Source organism: Geotrypetes seraphini, chromosome 2 (genome assembly GCF_902459505.1).
Source record: "Geotrypetes seraphini chromosome 2, aGeoSer1.1, whole genome shotgun sequence".
Taxonomy (NCBI): Eukaryota; Metazoa; Chordata; class Amphibia; order Gymnophiona; family Dermophiidae; genus Geotrypetes; species Geotrypetes seraphini.
Genome location: NC_047085.1, coordinates 154,835,055 through 154,858,287, shown reverse-complemented (window position 1 = coordinate 154,858,287; position 23,233 = coordinate 154,835,055). Strand labels below are relative to the sequence as shown.

Genomic DNA, 23,233 nt, shown 5'->3' with positions numbered 1-23,233 from the left:
CGAAGTGCTGCTCCACTACCACCAAGCACTTGGTGAATAATCTGGGAGAGGATGCAAGGCCAAAGGGTAGTACTTTATATTGATAATGGTGATGGGTCATCTGGAAATGGAGGAATCGCCTGGAGGCTGGATGCAATGGAATGTGAGTGTATGTTTCTTTTAGATCTAGAGAGCATATAGCCAGTCTTTGCAATCTAAAAGGAGATATAAACACAACAAAACAAAAACACAAAAACTATAACCAGTCGTGGTACCATAAACCCAACAGAATTCTGGGCTCACTATGAGCTACGCCCCACCACCAACAAAATGCAGGAATTTCCAACAAGATGGGAAAAGTTCAGTAAAGACCTCCTAGACCAAATAGCCCCATACCAAACACACAGAAAGAAAGATAGACCACCAAACGAATGGTTTGACGCAGAACTACTAAACAACAAACAGGAACTAAGAAAATTGGAAAGAATCTGGCAAAAAACAAACAATGAAATAGACAGGAAAAACTGGAAAAAAAAAATGAAAATATACAAAAACCTGATCAAAGAAAAACGCACAATACACTACGCGCAAAAAATTAGTTCAACAAAAATAAACAGTAAAGAATTATTCAAACTGGTAAAAACGTTAACAGACACAACACAAATCCTGAAAAAGGACAATGAGAGCCCCCCCATCCACTCAAATACTAGCTAACTTTTTTAAAAATAAAATCACTGACCTAAGAGCTACTCTTCTCACACCCACAACCAATACACTTCAATACCTTGAACCCCATAATCAGGTTCCCAGAGCAGACATGAACTGGGATCACTTTGAATTCCCAAACTGGCACCAGTTCCTAAGTTTATTCAGCAAATATACCAAATCTAACTGTCTACACGATGAATGTTACTCTAAACTCATGACAGCTGCCCCCCCTGAATTCAAAATGGAACTATTCAATTGGTTAACAATGGCCCTAAAAAATGGAACCTTAAAGAAGGATATGGGACACATACTGATTACTCCTATCCCCAAAAATCAAAAAAACCTCAATAGCTCTAACAACCAATTACAGACCCATAGCAAGCATTCCCCTTTTCACTAAGCTACAGGAAGGATTGGTCAAGAAGAAGTGGGACCATTGGACGATGGAGACAGAAAGGGAGTAGTAAAAGAAGAGAAAGAGATAGCTGACAGGTTAAATGAGTTCTTCACGTCAGTCTTCACGATGGAGAATATAACCAACATTCCGGAACCCGAGGAGATCGTAATAGGAGACCAAGACGATAAGCTGGTCAATTTAGAGGAAAGCCAAGAGGATGTACTCAAGCAGATCGACAGACTAAAGAGTGACAAATCGCCAGGTCCGGACGGCATTCACCCAAGGGTACTCAAGGAACTAAAAGACGAAATAGCGGAGCCACTTCGACAGATATGCAACCTATCCTTAAAAACCGGAGAGATCCCAGAGGATTGGAAAATAGCAAATGTCACGCCCATCTTCAAGAAGGGCGCAAGGGGAGACCCAGGAAACTACAGGCCGGTGAGCCTGACCTCAGTCCCGGGAAAGATGATGGAGGCACTGATTAAAGACAGCATCTGTGAGCACATCGAAAAAAATGGGCAGCTAAAACCGAGTCAACATGGCTTCTGCAAGGGTAGGTCATGCCTTACAAACTTATTGTACTTCTTTGAGGGGGTGAACAGCCAGGTGGATAAAGGGGAATCTATAGACATCATTTACCTTGACTTCCAAAAAGCCTTCAATAAGGTACCACACGAGAGACTGCTTAAAAAGATATGGAACCATGGGGTACAAGGGGAGGTCCACCGATGGATCAAAAACTGGCTGGCAAACAGGAAGCAAAGGGTTGGCGTAAAGGGCCACTACTCAGACTGGAAAGGGGTCACGAGCGGAGTTCCGCAGGGGTCGGTGCTGGGACCGCTCCTGTTCAATATCTACATAAACGACCTAGAGGCGGGAACCAAGTGTGAAGTCATTAAATTTGCAGATGACACCAAACTATACAGCAGGGCTCAAACCAGGGAAGACTGCGAAGATCTCTAAAAGGATCTAACGCAGCTGGAAAAGTGGGCCGAAAAATGGCAAATGAGCTTCAACATAGGGAAATGCAAGGTCATGCACGTGGGGAAAAAGAACCCGATGTTCACATACAAAATGGGGGGAACACCACTAGGGGTCAGTAACCTGGAGAGAGACCTGGGAGACCTGGAGAGAGACGCAACACTGAAGGCATCGGCGCAATGCGCCACAGCCTCAAGGAAAGCAAACAGAATGTTGGGTATCATTAAGAAGGGTATTACGACCAGGTCGAAGGAAGTCATCATGCCGCTGTATCGTGCAATGGTGCGGCCGCATCTGGAGTACTGTGTCCAGTACTGGTCACCGTACCTCAAGAAAGACATGGCGGTACTTGAGGGAGTACAAAGAAGAGCAACTAAACTGATAAAGGGAATGGAAAATCTCCCATATACCGACAGATTGAAGCAGTTGGGACTTTCCTCCCTGGAAAAGCGGAGACTTAGAGGAGACATGATAGAAACCTTCAAGATCCTGAAGGGCATAGAAAAAGTAGACAGGGACAGATTTTTCAAATTAAGGGGCACCACAAGTACAAGTGGGCATTCAGAGAAATTAGGGACATGTTTAGAACAAAAACGCTAGGAAGTTCTTTTTCACTCAGAGGGTGGTGGATACATGGAACGCGCTTCCAGAGGCTGTTGTAGACAAGAAAACATTAAATGGTTTCAAAGAAGGTTTGGATAGATTCCTAGAAGAAAAAGGGATTGAGGGGTATAGATAGGTATAGACCATTACTCAGGCAATGGGCCTGATGGGCCGCTGTGGGAGCGGACTGCTGGGCAGGATGGACCTATGGTCTGCCTCAGCGGAGGCAACTTCTTATGTTTTTAATGGACTACATAGACAAATTTAACATTCTCAGTGAACACCAATCAGGCTTCAGAAAAGGATACAGCACAGAAACTGTCATAGCGTCCATACTAAACCAACTCTATGAACTTTTCAGCAAAGGCAAAAGCGCTCCGATTCTGCAACTAGACCTTAGCAGTGCGTTCGACCTAGTAGACCACAAAATCATGCTACTGTGCCTAGATGCAATAGGAATCTCGGGAAAGGTAATGAAATGGTTTCAAGAATTCCTAACAAACAGATCCTACCGAGTAACCAGCAACGGAAATTACTCCAACACATGGGAAAACCCTTCAGGGGTACCTCAAGGCTCCCCTCTATCACCCACATTATTCAACATCTACCTCGCATCCTTAGGTCACCTTCTACAAAAACTAAACCTAAAACACTACATATACGCAGACGATATAACCATCCTAATCCCCATAACTGACATCACAAATGAAACTAGAGATAAACTCTCACATACTATGATGAAAATCGAAAAATGGACCACCAGTTTCAAACTAAAACTAAACACAGAGAAAACAAAAATCTTCTTGGCAAGCACCAACGACAAAATAACGAAAACTTCACTAAAAATAAACGACCATGAACACCCAATCTCCAAAACCATAAAAATACTGGGTATCACTCTAGATACTCACCTAACCATGACTGACCACACAAGCCTACTGGTGAAGAAATGCTTTTACACGATGTGGAAGCTAAGGACTATCAAAAAATACTTTGACACAACATCCTTTAGATTACTGGTGCAATCGCTGATCCTATCCACCCTAGATTACTGCAACATCGCCTACCTGGGCATCCCCCAAAAAAACAGTACAAAACTTAAGATTAGTGCAAAACACTGCAGTTCGCTTGATCTTCGGACTGAAGAAAAAAGACCACATCAGCCCCTATTATAAAAAATTACACTGGTTACCAATGGAGGTGCGAATACTGTTCAAATTTGCATGCATCTGTTGGCCTAGGGCGTTTAGCTCTTCAATTGTAGAAGTGAACTGCCTTCACAATCTCTGCTGTGGCCATTAGATCCATGTCTGGTTTGCCTCAAGTCTGAACAATGAGGGAAAACACCCTTTGGGGCAGAGACTACTCCTCAGATTCAGAGTCTACCTGCTGAGAAAGTCAGCCTGGAAGTTCTCCACCCCTGCCATGTGGGCAGCGGAGAAAGCTTGCAAGTGAAGTTCTGCCCACCAGAATAACATCCATCCCTCCAGGCAAAGGGGAGCGCTTCTGGTGCCTGTCTGTTTACATACGTCACTGTGGTGGCATTGTCTGAAAACACTCAGACTGCCTCCCCTCTCAGGAAGGATTGCAATTACAGCAAGGCCAACCAAATGGCTCTCAGTTCCAGACAATTTATGGACCACTTGTTTTCCATGGGAACCACCTGTCCTGGAGGGGTGGCATCAGTAGTAAACTAAGCAGGAATTCTGAGAGGCATACCCCTCAACAAGATCTTCTGGAGCCACCAACGCAAGCTGCGCCTTGCCTCCTCAGTCCAGTGGCACTACGTCTGCAGGGAGTGATGCTGCAGAGACCACTTAGAGAGAAGGGATTACCAGAACAAGCGCATATGAACTCTCGCCCAAGGAACATCCTCCAGGGAGGCCACTACTGAGCCTAGGACCTGCAGGTAATGCCAGGCCATGATGCCAAAAAGAGCCAAGATTTCTACAATTTGCTTCCTGAGCTTGTTTGCGTGGTTCAGGAAGAAAAACACAGCCCTGTGCCATATCAAATCAAGGATATTTCAAGCACTGAGTCAGTTGAAGGTGACACTTTTTGAAGTTGACTATCCAACCCAGGCACTAAAGGAGGCTCACCACCTGCTGAAACATATGCTTACCATCATCTAGAGAAGGTTCCCTGATCAGTCAATTATCTAGGAAAGGATACACCTAGACATCCATCCTGCGCAGGTGGGCCGCTACAACCACCATCACCTTGATGAAAGTACAGGGAGCTGTGGGAAAACCAAAAGGAAGCGCCACAAACTGGAAGTGTCACTGCAGAATGTGAAATCTTAGATATTTTCTGGGATCCAGAAAGAAGGGGATATGAAGATATGCCTCCATTAAATCCATAGAGGTTAGCAATTCTCACAGAATCACTGCCACTAAATGAGGAACCTTTAGGGCCTCATTTACTGACTTCAAGTCCAGTCCAAGTCTTCTGTGCTTTTCTTGGGCACAATGAAGTATAAAGAGCATCAGCCTGAGCCCAATTCTTCTTTGGGAACTGGTTCCATGACATTTATGTCTAAGAGTCGTTGCACTGTAACTCAGACTAATCTTCTTCTCTGGCGATCCAGCTGGGAGTCGAGGAACAGATCTGGAGGGGGGGGGGGCCGAGAAACCTCGATCTTATGCCCCTCCCGAATAATGTCCAGAACCCAACGGTCAGATGAAATGTGTTCCCATTCCTTCTAGAAAGCTGACAGCCACCCGCCAATATGAGAACTAATGACCATCTCCTGGCATCATTGGTGGTGCTTGTGCCTATAATGGCCAAATCTCTGTCTGGAACCCTGAAATGGCCTCCAAGATAAGTAACCAGAGGAAAATTGGCAGGATCTCTTAGAGGCAAAAAAAATGTCTCTGCCGCCCCCAGATTTGGATGGTGATCCACCACAATGGCCAAGAGGTCAACTAACCCTTTGCTAAACAACATCTGCCCCTTGAATGGGAATCTGCTAAGAGTGGCCTTGGAGGCTGAGTCGCCCGTCCACTGTCTAATCCAGAGCATCTAGTGGACAGACACAGAGTAAGCCGAAACCTTACTCAGGACTCTAATGTCAAAGAGCATCAGCAATATAATTCATTCCCTCCTTAAACATGAGGGGACAGGAATCCCCAAGCTCTGAGGAGCTAGTCCACAGTCTGATATGACAGGCATGTGCCATGAAGGAGACAGCTGCTGCGACTTTGATACCCAAAGCCAGTGCTTCAAACTGTCTTTTAACTATCATATCCACCTTCTTTAGCATCACTCCACCCTCGCTAGAAAGGGAGATGAACTTGGTCACTTACGCTACTGCAGAATCCACCTTAGGCTGTACAAACAGCTGCTGGAAGTCCTACACCATAAGATAGAGCCTAGACATAGCTTTGGCCACCTTTAGAGAGCCCTCAGATGACTCCCATTTTTCAGTGACTAAGGAGGTGATGTCTGGATGAGCAGGAAAAAAGTTTGTCTGTGCATTAGTGCCACACATAATGGAGCATTGTGAGGTGGAGAGCTGCTGGGCATCGAGCTTCCACATAGAAAGGGTGTCAAAAATAGCATGGGAAATGGAATCTGATTAAAAAAGACAATGTACTGAGGGAACATCAAAGAGATCCACAGCCACTCCTGCCATCTGATCTCCAGACCCTGAAAGGGATATCAAGGCATCTACAGACGCAGAAGAGCCATGTGATAATAGGAGCATGGAAAGAGACTTCCAGTCATCCCAGTTCTGCTTCTATTGATTTGATCCTAGGGGTGTTTTGAGATCTTTTTCCTCTGGTTATATAAATTTTGTGCATTTCACACATGTGAAGTGTTCTATAGCGTTGATGGCCATAGGCAGTGAAATGTTTTCTGGTCCTGTTTAAGTAGGTTTTCCCTAAACGGCTGACAAAGTTGGAAAAAGGTCTTGCATCGGAGGACAACCCTGAACTGGGGAACAGGAAATTCATCTGCCATCATGTGTTTGCGTTTCACCTCATCACTGCTTAGAGCTTCTGAGCAGAATCTCTTCACCTTAGACCAGATCTTTCAGGATTTCGGGGTTTCAAAGGCCTTGGAAGACTGAAGAGGGGCAAGCCCGAAGCTCCATCCCCTTCCCCTTATGGCCCTTGGCACATGGAACACGACCACTCCTCAACAGTAAATCTGTGCAAAACATGCAGGATCTGGGACTAGAATGGTCTGGGGCATCCATGAAATGGGTACTCTAGGCAAATCAAGTGGTTTTTAAGGGAGAAAAAAAATGAAGTAAAAAAAAAAAAAATCACTAAAAATCCAAGATGGCTGCAGTCAGGAAAATCATGCCAAAAACTGGCCTTTGGGGCTAAATCAAAAAATAAAAATAGCAATTAGGGTTTTGGAGGCAGGAGAACCAAAGAAACTCTTAAAAATAAAGTTTTCAGACACCCCCCCCCCCCCCAATTTCCCCTCTAGGGAATAATGGGAGTGTTGACTGTTACTTCTGGTACCCATCAGCTTGTAGCAGCCTTCATGCAGGGAGAGGATTTCTACCTCAGATATTGTCAGAATTCGACCATCAATGGAAATCTGGCTGCCAGATGAATAAACCTCAACCATGGACTCCCATCCCCGAAATTCCTCACACAGTGACAGAGGGGAGAAATTTCACAGCTAGCTCCCTGATACCCAAATGGCTACACAGGAGCCCTACAGCCTGCAATCAAGCCCCTGATTAAATCAGTGGGTGAACAGCTCCCAGGGAAATGGATCCCTAGTCCTTGAAGGGACACAAAAGCAGGCTGGCTTCACAGGTACTTGATGAGATTGGCCTGGGAACAGCAGTCCACCCACACAGGACTGTGTCCTTTCCCTTGCAAAGTAAGCCCAAGAAGGGGACCTTCGAGTACTGAAGCCACAAAGAAACTTAAAAAAACAAAAGATGGAATATACCCCAAAAGAACAAAAAGCAGCACAGCAAATCAGAACACACCTTCTGAGTTTGCTTGCAGAAGGAAAAACTAAATAGGGAGCTGTTCTCTCCACTACAGCAGAGAGGAGTTCAAGATCTTAAAACTGACACCCTTCTACAGTTTTGCGGTTAGTGAGAATCAACAGCTAAAGTATGGACTCCTGTGTAGTAGGTAACAGAACTTTAAACTATTCTGTCACAAATATCCAAGAACTGTGCAATCTTACTATGGAAAGTTTATAGCCACTTATCCTAAATGTCCCTGTAAAAGGGGCTTCTATGAAGTAACAAGTATGCAATCAAGACTTTTAGGTTTCTTATTACTTTTTGAGTATTTCTATAATTAAACATAGTGCTATATAGATCATGGAAACTCACTCCTACTTTAATTAATTTCCAATTGCACTTTTTAGACAGCAGGAAATGAAAAAAATGTACAGTACAAAGGTGAATAAAACTGCTGCAAGGCACTGTATAAAGACAAAAGTATCCAAAACATCTGATGTCAAATATCTTACTTATTGTCAAACATGGGTAGAAATATGCATAAAAACTGCCGATTAAGATTGATAAACTAAAGGCATACCAAATTACTGTAACGGGACTAAAATAATTTAATCAATAATGGATAAACTGTAGGAAAATAACTGATTATTAAAGGAAAGACCTTGATGGACATGCTTAAACTTAAGGTCAACTGAGGAAAAATGGAATGTATTTTGTCATGTTAAGCAAATTCTGCTTTTTCACCTGCAGTGTTTCATCTAATACAGGGGTGTGAAACTCAGGCTTGTGGACCAAATCTGGCCCACAGTGTAATTATATTTGGCCCACGAGAAAATAACCAAATTTCTACTACAGCTGGCCCGCGGGTTGGTCAATGTAGGACAGCTATACTATCTTCACGATGTGTGTTGGTTGTTTTTAGACCTTTCATTTTTATTTATTATTTTTAATCGGGTTTTAATTCATCACATGACCATCGATTTCTTTAGCGTCCAACCTTTTTATTCAGATCTTTGGGCAATTTTTTTGTCCCACCTTTTGCTTATGATTACGGTTGTAATTACAGCACTTGTCATGTGACCTCCTTTTTAAATTGCTGGCGTGTTTTTTAGCAGGTTTTACTTTCGGTTTGCTCAGCTCAGAGCGCTACAGATTATCTCTACTAGGTAAGGGCCACCATGGCTTTATTTCATACTTTTTATTTTTAATAAGCAACTAGGTTATTTTAAATTATCTTAAGTTCCCATAAAATATTAGCTGATGGTTTTTATATTTTCTTCCCCCTCCCTATTCACGGTTTCGGCGTTCGCAATTTTTTTCCCAGCGCCCTCTCTCCCCCCCATCCCGAGAATCGCACGGAGGCAGCCCGCATTGACCAGAACCGTCCCCAGGACTTGAATTGGGGCAAGGAGGGGGCGATTGGAAGAGGAGGGAGGTGAGCAGCCACTCCAAGAGCATGGACCTTACCTGGTGGTCTAGCTGTGACATGGGGCAGAAGCTATCTTCCTACACTCCTGCCCCATGCAGAGCCGTGCTGTGCACCCATGCTGTGAGTTCCGTGGTCTCACTAGACTACAATGGGAACTCACAGCACGGCTCTGCAAGGGGCAGGAGTATAAGAAGTATAAGAAGACCACTAGGTAAGGTCCTGGGGTGGGTCAGTCAGCCCAAATGTTATTCACGAATTTTCCTTATTCGCGGGCTGGCTCTGCCCCTAACCCCTGCGAATACAGAGGGGGGAGTGTAGTCTATCACCACACTGCAACACTTGTTAGTGCAGGACAGCTATACTTTTTTCACGCTCTGCAGCAGAGAGACTTTTTATTTATGCATTTTTAAACCTTTCCGCACGCAAGGTTCTGTTATTTATTTTCACTATTTATATTATATATTTTTTGTTGGGTTTTAGTTTATATGTGCCCGCGATGCTTCTTTGGCCACTTTTGTGTTTACACTCTTTTAGTTCTCTACTTTTGGCTTCCTCAATTGTAGATATTTTTTCAATAAATGTCAAGGTTGGCCCGTGACTTTGTCCAAGTTTTCAATTTTGGCCCACTGTATATTTGAGTTTGACACCCCTGATCTAATATAACATTTTCCGCAGTTTTTCAAAGCTACCTTATGATCTAGGTGTACACAGATTTCCTCAAGTGATTAACTGAGATATGTACTCCTTCACTAAGGGTACCACTTAACACAAAACTTAGAGAACCAGATTCCCAGAAGCAAATGTTATTCTGCCATTAGCAAGATTTGAAAATTCCCTGCATTAAAGTTAATAGTAGTTCTCAACTCACTCCTTGGGACACATCCAGCCATCCAGGTCTTGAGGATGTCTACTTTGAAAAATTGATACAATAGGGAAAATACTTGAGTACCTGATTGTAAACTGCTTAATACACCTTGTTCAAGTGGTATATCAAATCCCAATTCAGAAAAAATGAAGTCAGTGCGTGCAAATGAATCTCATGCATATTCATCATAGATATCCTGAAAATCTAACTAGCTGGGTGTTCTCTGAGGACTGGGCTGAGAGCCAATGGTGTAACACAATGTTCTAGGGATCCAACAAAGAAAATATACAATATATCCAATTACAATTCTTTCCAGACACCACAAAATCTACAATATGCCCCAAGTTTTTAAAGTGGAAGATATATTTCCTGACCACACTGAAATTCTTGATACTGGCAGACAGAGTTTTAAAGGCGTTCAAAATACTGTACTTAATAATTGACCTACTTACCAATTTCTCAAAGTCAACTGGCATGTCAAACATACATCTTAATTTGGAATCCATAAGTTCCTCAGGTTTTGCTTCTTTCCACTATAGAAACAAAATCATATTAACAAAATAAGATTCAAACGTAGAAGACTCCATATTTATTTATTGGGATTTATTAATCGCCTTTATGAAGAAATTCACCCAAGGTGGTGTACAACAGGTATAATTAAACAAAAACTTTACAATTTTGTTAACAGCATACTTCTCCCTCGGTATTCACGGGGGTTAGGGGCAGAGCCAGACCACAAAGTGTGAAAAATCGCAAATAACTTTGTGCCGGCTCTGACCCACCCCCGGACCTTACCTGGTGGTCTCCGCCTCCGATCGCCTCCCTCTGTGCGTGTTGCGGGGGGGCCAGTGCGGGTGCTTCAGTCTTTTCTTTCCCCGCTTCGTGTTGGGCCGGGGGAGCGAAGAGGCGGTGGCAGGAGGATGCAGGAAGGGTGGCCCATATGAGGAGGATTTTCCAAAACACACATGGTACGATATTCAGAAACAAATGGTTAATCATTCTCAGGAGTTTAGAAAGAAAACAAATAAACGAAAGTGCCTTTTCATTCAAGACCTATGTAGGGGAATTATTAGTATCGGACAAGAAAATACTGACTTGAACACTCAGTGCCATCAGTTGTCCAAAGACTTCGATGAGGCAAAAATTAATATATCCATGCTACGAACCCAAATTGTTCAAGCTACAAATTCATTTTTTTCTGTAAATGAAAAATTAGAAGAGGCTAAGGCAGAATTAAAGTATTTAAAGTCAAAATGTGCCTCACAGGGACAGGTTAATGCTGTCTCCTCATAGATTTTGCCTTCGACACCTGTGTCACCTTCACCATATAATCCATGTAGTCAATTTATAGAGAAACAGAACACAGGTTTTGTAGCAGGCCAGAGAAAAGGTAAACTAGCTGCAGGCGCAGAACAGGCAAACGAAGGTGAGGAAAATTCATTACTATGCCAGAGCAATACCAATAGTGCCCCTATAAGTGACACAGCACCAGTAACAGTAGTGCTGCAGGGACATATGAAAGACAGTGACATTGAAAAAATAGTGGAGAAAGTGGGCCCTATGCCTTTTAACATAAATGAATAGTACAAATGGGCTACTGATATACTGATTCACTGGGGTCTAAGGAAATACAAAAGGAACAATGCAGATTTTGATAAGCTTATGCACCTAGCCCTGGGTCCACATTATTATAAATTTGGATCTCTCGCTCATCCATACCAGTTTGTAAAGATGGGCATTGAACAACTATTTCGCTGCACCTCTCTCCAAGTACTTAGAACTCTTTTACCCCTGCCAACCGATACACTAGAGCAATCTGCATATAGATGTGGGTAATACACGCGGTACTTAAAGAGCATGATCACTGGCCCAGTTCACCAGATTATGGCCAAGAGAGAAAATAAAGAATTTCTATTAGAATTATTATCCCCTGAGTTCACTAAACACCTTCTATTTCATATGCTTTGCATCCATTCCCTCTTGGTATGAAGAACGAGACATTTCACAAGCTGCTGAATTTTACAAAACTCCATGCTTACATTGAACAACTTAAGAACTCCTCCAAAGAAGTGAATAATACCGTCACTTTTGAAAATGGACAGATTGCACAAACTGTTGAAAATTTGTTACGAGACGCTCACGTCTCAGTTTGGGAACTATTCTCTGGGTATTCGCCTATTGCAAATCATGTCTTTAATGTTTTAAATCACCCTATCGTTATCTTAATTATTATACAAATTTTGCTATGTAAAGCTTATGATTTTCCTTTGCTGTAAAATGAAACACATGTACATCTGTTTACAACGCCTATCCCACCAAGTTCCCTCTACCTTTTAAGACAGTTATACATGAATTTCCAGTATCTTCTCAGTCACTTGCTAATTTGGTTGATTTGGCATGGCCTATTGTATTGCATACCAGGGTCAGACATAATATATGATCTCATATCCCATTCTCTCATACTCATGGCATCTTGGTACCTTTATGTCTGAACCTCCTGAGAAAGCTTCCTGCATCCCTTATGCTCTGTTCATTCGCTCAAAGACGGGTAAGATATAGCATATTGGGTTTACCCGCCCAGATAACTGTACAACCTAAGACAGAGGTTTGAACTCATAAAGGAAACTACCTTCATAGCTTGGAGATTGTGCAGGACAAGGGGACGTGCTGATATAATATTGGAGGTATGAGAGGCATTTGTGAGGGGCAATCTGGCTGTTTACAAAACAGTTGCAGAAGTGTAGGCCAAATAGAAGGGTCCCGCAAGCTTGCCTTCATTTCAAAGAATAAAATGAAAAAAAAAAAAAGTATGGGAGATGTCAGCCTTAGCATTTTCAGCTGGCCTAACCAATGTCAGCAAAGGCCTAGGGGAGATCATATAATTCATGTCTGATCTTAGGGCATGTCATTGCAAATAGCCTAAATTAAAGGTAACAAAGGATCTTGGTACAGCTAAGAGGTGCTAAAGACAGCTAAGAGGTGCTAAGATGTGTTAATATCTGGTGATTAGGCACAGATAGCTAAGGTTAATCAGAAACCATTGGCAGAGGCATACTGGAAATTACATTTAACTCCAGTCTATAAGGGACAGGTTCGTCCTCTATTCTTCTCCAGTCTCTCACATCACACTCACCTTCCTTATCAATTAAACTAACCATTGCTTCAAACAGTTTACAAAAGATATGGATAATTAATTTCAATAGATTCTATTTTTAGAACAAGTCTCAAATGTAGAAATATGGGAGATTAGAAATCCCCCCCCTCTCTGTCTGGAACATCACCACCTTCTTCTCTGTCTTTCCTCTGAACTCTGTAAGGCAGGTAAACTGTCTTTTCTCTCTCATTAATTGTAATGCTTAATTGTAATCTTTATGAATCTTGCTTTTCTGTAATATTAAGTTTATTTCTGCACAATATATATATTCTTTATGCAAGCACTCTTAGTGGTCTTTGTCAGTAATTTTACTTCCTACTCAATCTTCAACGAGGGTATTGAACACGGGACCTGGCAGATTGTAAGGCCACCTCAACATTACCCCCTCCAAACCTTACATTTGAGAGGCTAAACCTTACAGTAAGCTGCCCAGAAGGCTTGCCCTTGTTGTGGGATAGTAAATTTTAAATAAACCTAGAAACTTGGAAACATTTCTAGATCTTTGCTTATGCTGCCACAGTTGACATTTTTCTATACCTTAAAATTGTGGAGACCACTCCCTCCGAATAGCCTTTACACACCAGTGCCGTAAGAACAAAGTGCTCTGGCTTCTGAAGGGCATTTGGACCGTGCATGAGTAGCCAAAGATAACAGAAAAGTTTGAGACTTTGATCCCTTTGCAGACAGACCACTGCTACTAAAATCACCATCCACTGGTGCTCCATGATCCTGTGCAGAAGAAGGTCTATCATAAGTCATAGAGGGAAGACATGTAGAAGACCTGCCTCTGGATGGGATTGGACTAGGACACCCAGGCCTTTGCTTCACAGCTTGCGTCTTCGACTGAGGAATCAAACCACATTCTTGTTGGTAGCCAATGCCATCAGATCGAATATTAGATATCCCCACCCCCACCAATTCACTATGCAGGTGAAGGTTTCCTGAGACAAGGACCACTCCCTGGGATCCAGGGTCTTCTGGCTGAGGAAATCCACTTGCACATTGTCCACTCCTGCTACATGCACCACCGAGAGTGCCAGAAGATGGGTTTTGGGTTTTTCACCCCCCACCCACTGAAACAGCATTTGGGCTTCCAAGTGCAGACTAGCATTTTAGGGCTGAAAAGATAAGTGCTCTTCTTAAATACATTTGCTGACCACATAGATGCAGTAAAAAACTATTATGCCCGCATTGAATAAGAATAATATTCACGCAAAGACCGATGATGAATATCCAACCCCAGCAAAAGCACAAAAAATTATATAAGAAGTGCTTTGGGTGTTTGAGATCTTGCGATAAATAAGATTGCATATACAGACTGTTCAGACCAAGCACGATTTACATTAGTTGAACAATCTGGTTTTCCTTCTTGTGATTTGGAATTTCACATAGGCTTACCTCCATTGCGTTCTCTGAGAAGACTTGAACCGCTTTGTTCTGTAACACACTCCGAAATTCCTGCAGCGCCAGGTGGATGGCTCAAGTTCCAAACAGCTGATCAGCCACTTCCTTTGGAAAGGGGACCAGTGACCCTGAACTAGACGCTCCTCGCAATGTGCTCCTCAGCTATAAAGCTGGCATCCATCATCAGTGTCACCCAGGAAGATATGCGGAAGGGAACCCCTGTGCTGAAAGATTGTGGTTTCAACAACCAGACTAGACTTGTGTGGGCTTCTGCTGTTCACGGAAGTTGCTGGTGAAGCGCATCTCTCTGCGTGCAACATTAGGAAAGAAGCATCTCCTGGAGCAGATGCTCCCTTGCCCAGGGGACTACAATCATAGTCACAACCACTGATCCTAGAACCTGCAAGTGCTGCCAGGTTGTCAGAATGGGCATGCTCCCAAACTCCTGTATCTGATAAAAAAGGTTTGGACAATTTCCTGGAGGAAAAGTCCATAGTCTGTTATTTAGAAAGACTATGGGGGAAGCCACTGCTTATCCTGGATCAGTAACATGGAATGTTGCTACTCCTTGGATTTTGGCCAGGTACTAGGGATCTGGATTGGCCATCGTGAGAACGGTCTACTGGGCTTGATGGACCATTGGTCTGACCCAGTAAGGCTATTCTTATGTTCTCTCTGCAGGCTTTCAGAAGGAACACTGTCCCCGCAGGAACTCAATTTTCCCACCCCATCCCTGTGAGTTTTGTCACTGTCTCTGTCCCATTCCTGTAAGCTCTGCCTTAACCACACAAGCCTCGAACACTTATGATTTTAAAGTGTTTGAAGCTTCTGCAGATGAGGACAGAGCTTCCATGAATGGGACAGGGACAGGAAAAGAACTCACGGGGACGGGACGGGAAAATGAGTTCCCGCGGGTACATGGAAAAATTTATCCCTGTGTCATTCTCTACTCTAAGCTCTGCACCAGTTCCAGGTGGCTTTTCCGAAAGTTGACCATCCAGCCCAGCTTCTACAGCAGCTGAATTACTTGGTGAACTGCTAGTCTGTCTTTGGATTCAGACTGGGCTCTGATTAGCAAATCCTCCAGGTACGGATGGACTTGAATGCACGTCCTGCATAGGTGAGCTACAATCACCACCATTACCTTGGTGAAGGTTCATGGTGCCATGGCCAGCCCGAAGGGCAGTGCTGCAAACTAGAAGTATTTCTCCAACACATGGAACCACAAATACTTCCTGTGCTCTGGAAAAATGGTAATGTGTAGATAGGCATCCATCAAATCCAGAGAGGTAAGTAATTCCCTTCGCACCACTGACACAGCCACCGACCTTACCACCTCCATTCAGAAATGCGTCATCTTGAGGACCTTATTTATTGCTTTGTGAACTAGAATTGACCTCCAGTCTTCTGAGCCTCTCTTTGGCACAATGAAATATATAGAGTATCTACCAGAGACTGAGTTTTCTTCTAGTATGGGCGCTGTGGCTTCCAGATCTAGCAATCTTTGCACTGTTGCTCTGACACTTTTTCCAGCTTCCCTGCCAGGTAGTCTACCTAAAGGGCTGGGAGGGGATGAAAGAATTTGAGCTTATAACCCCCCCCCATATAATAGCCAGCACTCAACAATCTGTGGTGATCGTCATCCATGCCCCCTAATAGGCCAATAACCTCTCCACAATGCGTGGAGTCTCAGCTGATGGCTCAGCATCATAAATGCTTCTTCCAAGCTGTGATGGAGCAGGATCCTGAAGACTGAGGGTGAAGGCAACCCCAAATCTTTGTCTGGAGTTTTGAAATGATCTCTGGCCTGAAGGCCCTCTTGAGAACTGGCAGTTATCGAAACCTGGCCCCCCAGGGGCTCAAGGTCTGGCAAGGATTTCAGTTTACGATCCTGCACGCTGCTGGCCATAAGATCATCCAAGCCTTTCTCAAAGAGTAACTGTTCTTTAAATCTTGTAATTTCACTGTGTAAGCCCAGACCAATCCTTTTATAATCCGCCTAGAACCGAAAGGTACTGGCGGAATAGAAGACACTAATGTAATGTAATGTAACGTAATGTAATGTAAATGGGAGTTTGCTCAAGGTCACTTTGGAGGAGGAATCCCCTGCCCACTGCCTGACCCATAGCATCCTGCAGGTGGAAATAGAGTAGGCTGACATTTTTCTCACAACTCTGAAAAGGTTATAAAGAGCATCTCCAGACATTAAAAACCGGAGATCTTTGTCAACAAAGATGCATCTCTATCATGATGCAATTTAGAGTGGCAAGCTCAGGTGACAAAAGACGGTAACACAGCTGCTTTCAACCTTGAGACCATGGCCTCAAAGTACCTTTTGTGCACAAAATCCAATATGCGGTCCTGGCTATCAATACCACATCGCCTTCACTGGGAAGGGAGGTATGCTTCGCTACCTGTGCCACCAGTGACTCCACCTTCGGAGGAACATAAAGTTGGTTAAATTCAGCATTCATCAGACAGAGCTTTAACATAGCCTTGGCCACCCAAAGGGGCTCCCTACAGTACCTCCCAATGATCCGTAAGCATTTTAGTAATGTTTTGATGAGAAGGAAAACAGGAGGTCTGTGCTTTAGTGCTGCTCTTAAGCGAGTGGCAGATGACTGAGAAGTCTTTAGCTTTAGTTCCTAGAGGGACTCCGTGATCACCCCATAAATGCTGAAGGCTTAAACAGCCTGCGCACAGTTTGGTCCTCACTGTGATCAGGGGCCCCACCAGATCTGGATCCGGCCCCCACAAAAATGAAGCCACATCTCCTGCTATAGAGAACTTTGACTGGGAGAATAAAGGCAAAAAAATTGAGTAATTTTCATCCCCATCGTCCTCCAACTGAACTTCCCCAACTTGCACGTGGTACTGCTTCTGGGGGACTGCACTCTTGAGGGGAGAAACTCCTGGCACTAGCAGGGCTGCAATCCCTGAGGGCTCCATGAGGCCCTGGTTAATCATGTAAGCTTCAAACATCATATTAATGAATTCAGGGGGTAACCCCTGACCAGGACATTCAGACAGCCCCTATAGACGCTAACTGGCACCTTTCTGGAGTTTTCCAGCTGCATCACAGCTATATGTCTCCAGGGACGCACTTGCGCTGTTCCCTAGCTCAAATTTGGACTTTGCATACTTATTTGCATCCATTTGGAATAAGCTTCCAGTTGAGATTAGAATATCTTCTTCCCTTCAAATTTTTAGAAAATCATTAAAAAACACAACTTTTTCTATATTCTGAAACTTAAACTCAATTTTACCCAACTGTTTGCAAGGTGGATTTGTTTGGTCTCGTATATGGATATTGTATTAGTTGTTAGTTTTTCTATTTCTAACCTTAGTGTGAGCCGAGTCGAGCTTCTGAATTGGAAGATGGCGCAGTATACAAATCTAAGAATTAGATTAGATTTTCCTCTTCCTCAGACAGACTGGGTACTGACCTCCCACCCCCACACACACAAATCCTAAGGGACCAGATAAGGCTAAGATGGCGGCTCCCACTCCTTGGACAGCCATCCACTGCAAATTTGGCATTAATCCAAAGTATCCTGGCCCGAGTTCATCCCACCTGTTTTTAAGCAAAAACAAGGCGTTTTGAGATAGATATAGGTTTTTGTTTTCAAACTGAGAAATCCAAGATGGCCACTGTGGCAGTGATTTTAGTGCCAAAAACAGCTCGGGGGAGCTACATTAAAAAATTTAAAATAATGATTTTAGGATTTTAGAGATGGGGGAATCTAACTAACCCCCCGATTTGGTTTGCCAGGCTGTCAAACCTGTTACTCATTGTGCCATGCTGTGTGCTGGGAGCTGCAAGTGTGGAAGCTACCCTGTTTCCCCGAATATATGACACTGTCTTATATTTTTAAAAACTCCAAAATATGCACAAGGTCTTATTTTCAGGGGGATGTCTTATTTTTCCATGAAGAAGAATACAGTACACATTTATTGCTGAAAAAAAGACATTTATTACCTGTATATGGTACAGGTCATCACAAACCAGAAAAGCTATATCACAAACCAGAAAAACATTTACTGTATAACAGTTTACAGTATGATACATTTACACATTTAATCAATGACAATCAAGTCATCATCTTCTGGAACATCATCATAATAACTCACACCCTGAGGTTCCAGGTCAATTACTTGGGACTCCATTTCTTTCACAATCAGTGGACCAAATCTCTCGTGTTTAGCAATAGCAGTATCCTCAAATGAGTACTTCTTATCAAGGTAGCCTGCTCGTAATGCATGTTCAATGCAACTGTCAGTGATTTTATCCCATGAATTCTTCACCCAAGTCACAACCTCTTGCAGTTTAGGTTTCACAAAGTTTCCACGCTGATTTCTCTCCATTCTATTTTCAATGTAGTCATTAATTTCCATGCGCAGATTGTCTTTGAATGGCTTGTTGATTGCAATATCAAGGGTCTGGAGATAGGCCGTCATTCCCGCAGGAATCATTATTTGATCTATTTTTCTTTCATGAAGAAATGACTTCATATCTTTAGCACGGTGAGTGCTAGCTGCATCCCAGACTAGCAGACCTCTTTGACCTCCTCGCATAACAAGTGGCAGCATTAAATCTACCCACTTTCTTATAACAGCTTGTGTGGCCCAGGCTTTTTCAGTTTCAAGGACAAAAATTCCTGAAACACGTTCAATCTTTTCCTTCTTGCCCTTAGAAATTATTAGAGGTAGGATTTTAGTGCCATCCAGACGAATTGCCAAAATACAGGTCACACGTGCACTTTCATAAGCAGTGGAGGGAATGTACACTGAGGAGGCACCCCGCTGTTCAATTGTTGTTTGAGATGATTGGCCCATAAACACTGCAGTTTCATCCATAGCAATCATGTTGGAAAGCTTGTATTTAGAGAAGTCAATCTCATCAATAAAGGACTTGAATGCAAGTGCTCGCTTAATCACTTGAGCATCTTCCAGCCTAAACAATGTCGTGGATCTTCTTAAAGACAATTCACTTCTCTGAAGGAAATTATCCAGCCAGTGTTGTGATGCTTTGAAATTTTCAAAGGCTATGTTAAACTGTGGCGCCATTGCAAGGGCGAATTCTTGAATATGAGCCCTATTCACAACCAAAGCCTTTGTTCTCCTGTCAACAACCCATTCACAGATCAGATCTTCCAGCTCAGAAAATATTGGTTTCCGACCTGATCCACACTTGCATTTGTTAGAATTTCCCTTTTCCACTTGTTCAACTAGTTTACCATACTCTGCTCGCCACTTGCGGAGCAATCGTATATTCAACATTTTTTCTTTGCAGAAAGCAGCAAGATTTTGGCCCCAAGAATCTTCCACGATTCTCCTCTTGTACTCCACAGAGTAGCTTTTTCTTTTTGTGGCCATGCCTAAGGGTAAAAGAATAAAAAATGGCACTAGGGTATCCTGGGTGGGGGGGGGGTGATCTTTAAAAATGATACAGAGGGCATCAGAGGGGGGAATCAAAATGGCACAAGAGAATCAGGGGGATGGGCGGTTACCATCTTAACAGTATGGAGAGAAAAACGTTAGCTTGCCATGTAAAAGGTAAATAAAAATTGGCATGCAAATCCTTTAAACCAGATTTTTGATTTTACAGTTAACAATCTGGTTTAAAGGATTTGCATGCCAATTTTTATTTACCTTTTACATGGCAAGCTAACGTTTATGGAAATGTGTCTGTAACACGGTAAATGTACACTTGTAAAGTTTGAACTTGAAATCAGCTTTCAAATCTGTTAGAAAACAGCATCGGTACAGATTTGCAGTTTGATTTTAAAATACTAGATGGCAGCATCACTATGTACGGTATCACTACAAGTACCGTATTTTCACGTAGATAACGCGCACCCGTGTAAAACGCGCACACGGGTATAGCGCGCGAAAAACACAAATTTATGTACAGAAATTTTTATATACCGCGCACACCCGTATACCGCGCATGCTGCCCGACTCTCCCGTCGCCGTCCGACTCTCCTTTCGCCCGCCCCGACTCTCCTCTCCCCCTTGAAGTCCTGTCCCCACCCTGAAAGCCTGATGCCCCCCCCCGACGTCCGATTCACCCCCCCGCAGGACCGCTCGCACCCCCACCCCGAAGGACCGCTCGCACGCACTCCCACCCACACCCCCACCCTGAAGGACCGCTCGCACCCCCACAGCTTCCCGACCCCCCCCCATCATGTACAAGCTTATACCGGTGTCCTGCTGCTACCTCTTGGCGGTCCCGACTCCCCGACACGATCGGGGCAAGAGGGAGCTCAAGCCCACTTGCCCCCCCGACTCCCCAACACAATCGGGGCAAGAGGGAGCTCAAGCCCTCTTGCCCCAGCCAACCGCGGCACCCCCGACACGATCGGGGCAAGAGGGAGCTCAAGCCCTCTTGCCCCAACCAACCGCGGCACCCCCGGCACGATCGGGGCAAGAGGGAGCTCAAGCCCTCTTGCCCCGCCGACTCCCCAACTCCCCGACAATATCGGGCCAGGAGGGAGCCCAAGTCCTCCTGGCCCTGGCGACCCCCCCCCCCCCGCTAGTTGTTCGGGCCAGGAGGGAGCCCAAACCCTCCTGGCCACGGCGACCCCCTACCCCCACCCCGCACTACATTACGGGCAGGAGGGATCCCAGGCCCTCCTGCCCTCGACGCAAACCCCCTCCCCCCAACGACCCCCCCCCCCCAAGAACCTCCGACCGCCCCCCCAGCCGACCCGCGACCCCCCTGGCTGACCCCCACGACACCCCCACCCCCCTTCCCCGTACCTTTCTGTAGTTGGCCGGACAGACGGGAGCCAAACCCGCCTGTCCGGCAGGCAGCCAACGATAGAATGAGGCCGGATTGGCCCATCCGTCCCAAAGCTCGCCTACTGGTGGGGCCTAAGGCGCCTGGGCCAATCAGAATAGGCCCGGGAGCCTTAGGTCCCTCCTGGGGGCGGGGCCTTGGGCACATGGTCGGGTTGGGCCCATGTGCCTCAGGCCCCGCCCCCAGGTGGGACCTAAGGCTCCCGGGCCTATTCTGATTGGCCCAGGCGCCTTAGGCCCCACCAGTAGGCGGAGCTTTGGGACGGATGGGCCAATCCGGCCTCATTCCGTCGTTGGCTGCCTGCCGGACAGGCGGGTTTGGTTCCCGTCTGTCCGGCCAACTACAGAAAGGTACGGGGAAGGAGGGTGGGGGTGTCGTGGGGATCGGCCAGGGGGGGTCGTGGGTCGGCTGGGGGGGCGGTCGGAGGTTCTTGGGGGGGGGCGGTCGTTGGAGGGAGGGGGGTTTGCGTCGTGGGCAGGAGGGCCTGGGATCCCTCCTGCCCGTAATGTACCTAGTGCGGGATGGGGGTAGGGGGTGCCGTGGCCAGGAGGGTTTGGGCTCCCTCCTGGCCCGAACAACTAGCGGGGGGGGAGGGGTCGCCAGGGTTAGGAGGACTTGGGCTCCCTCCTGGCCCGATATTGTCGGGGAGTTGGGGAGTCGGCGGGGCAAGAGGGCTTGGGCTCCCTTTTGCCCCGATAGTGTTGGGGAGTCGGGGGGGGGCAAGAGGGCTTGGGTTCCCTCTTGCCCCGATCGTGTCAGGGGTGCCGCGGTTGGCTGGGGCAAGAGGGCTTGAGCTCCCTCTTGCCCCGATCGTGTCGGGACCGCCAAGAGGAAGCAGCAGGACACCGGTAGGAGCTTCTACATGATGGGGGTGGTTGGGAGGCTGTGGGGGTGCTTGCCAAATAGTGCCTTATTTTCGGGGGGGGCCTTATATTTCCCAGGTGGGGAAAAAAAGGGGGGTGTCTTACTAAAGGAGGAGGTCCTATAATGGGGGAAACACGGTAACAGCTTACAGGAAAAACCTCTGCCTCAACAAGCCTGGAATCTGGATTGCTTGTGTCTTCTGACTGCCTCTCAGGCCCGACATACTGGCAAGAGCTCAACCCTCACCAGAACCCGCAAAATGGGGGCAAGAAAGCATTCAGCCCTGATCCTGGACAAAAACTGCAAGGGGCCACACAGCCTGCACTCAAGCCTACTACAGATGAACCTGGGTCTTAACTTCAGCCCACGAAGTTTAAGAGCCTCCTATGAGGAACTGTGTCAAAGGCCTTGCTGAAATCTAAGTAAATTATATCTAGCGCATGTCCTTGATCCAATTCTCTGGTCACCCAGTCAAAGAATTCAATCAGATTTGTTTGGCACGAATTACCTTTAGTAAATCCATTCGATTCTAAGAATTTTACTATCCTTTCCTTCAGCAACGTTTCCATTATTTTTCCAATAAATGAAGTGAGGCTTACTGGCCTATAGTTTCCCGTTTCATCTCTGCAACCACTTTTGTGAAGAGGGACCACATCCGCTCTTCTCCAGTCCCACGGAACCTCTCCAGTCTCTAAAGATTTATTGAACAAATATTTATTTTAAATATTTATGAATCGCTTAAATCTAAGCGATGTACAAAGCATTTACATCCACAATTTCAAACATAAACAGACATTATAAAATGCAGTGAACAAATAAAATAATCTTTCCCACAAAATTTCCTTAATACAGAATTGTTTAAATCTAAAATAAATAATAACCACAGAGCTAGAGAAAGGCGTCCACAAACAACTGTGTTTTTAACAATTTCTTGAAAGACATACAATCTTTGCATAATCTCATTATACCTGGAATTGAATTCCAGAGATTCTTACCGGCAATCGAGAAAACAGATATTCTAGATTTTATATAGCGATTCCCATTTTCTTTTAAACTGATGAGCAACATCCCTCCCTCCCTCAGATCTTAAACATCTTACAGG

General features: G+C 44.8%; 1 protein-coding gene across 5 annotated transcripts in view; it reads right to left on the bottom strand.

Moving 5' to 3' along the window:
* The window catches only part of VAPA (VAMP associated protein A), a 194,759-nt gene that overhangs the window by 31,489 nt on the left and 140,037 nt on the right, over nt 1-23,233 (bottom strand). For all 5 annotated transcript variants that reach the window (XR_004538374.1, XR_004538375.1, XM_033934078.1 and 2 more), the window contains exon 4: nt 10,360-10,440. Coding sequence is in view for 3 of the 5 variants with exons in the window: in XM_033934078.1 (XP_033789969.1) it covers nt 10,360-10,440 (81 nt within the window). In the remaining 2 variants the exon portion in view is untranslated. The remainder of the gene's footprint in view (nt 1-10,359; nt 10,441-23,233) is intronic.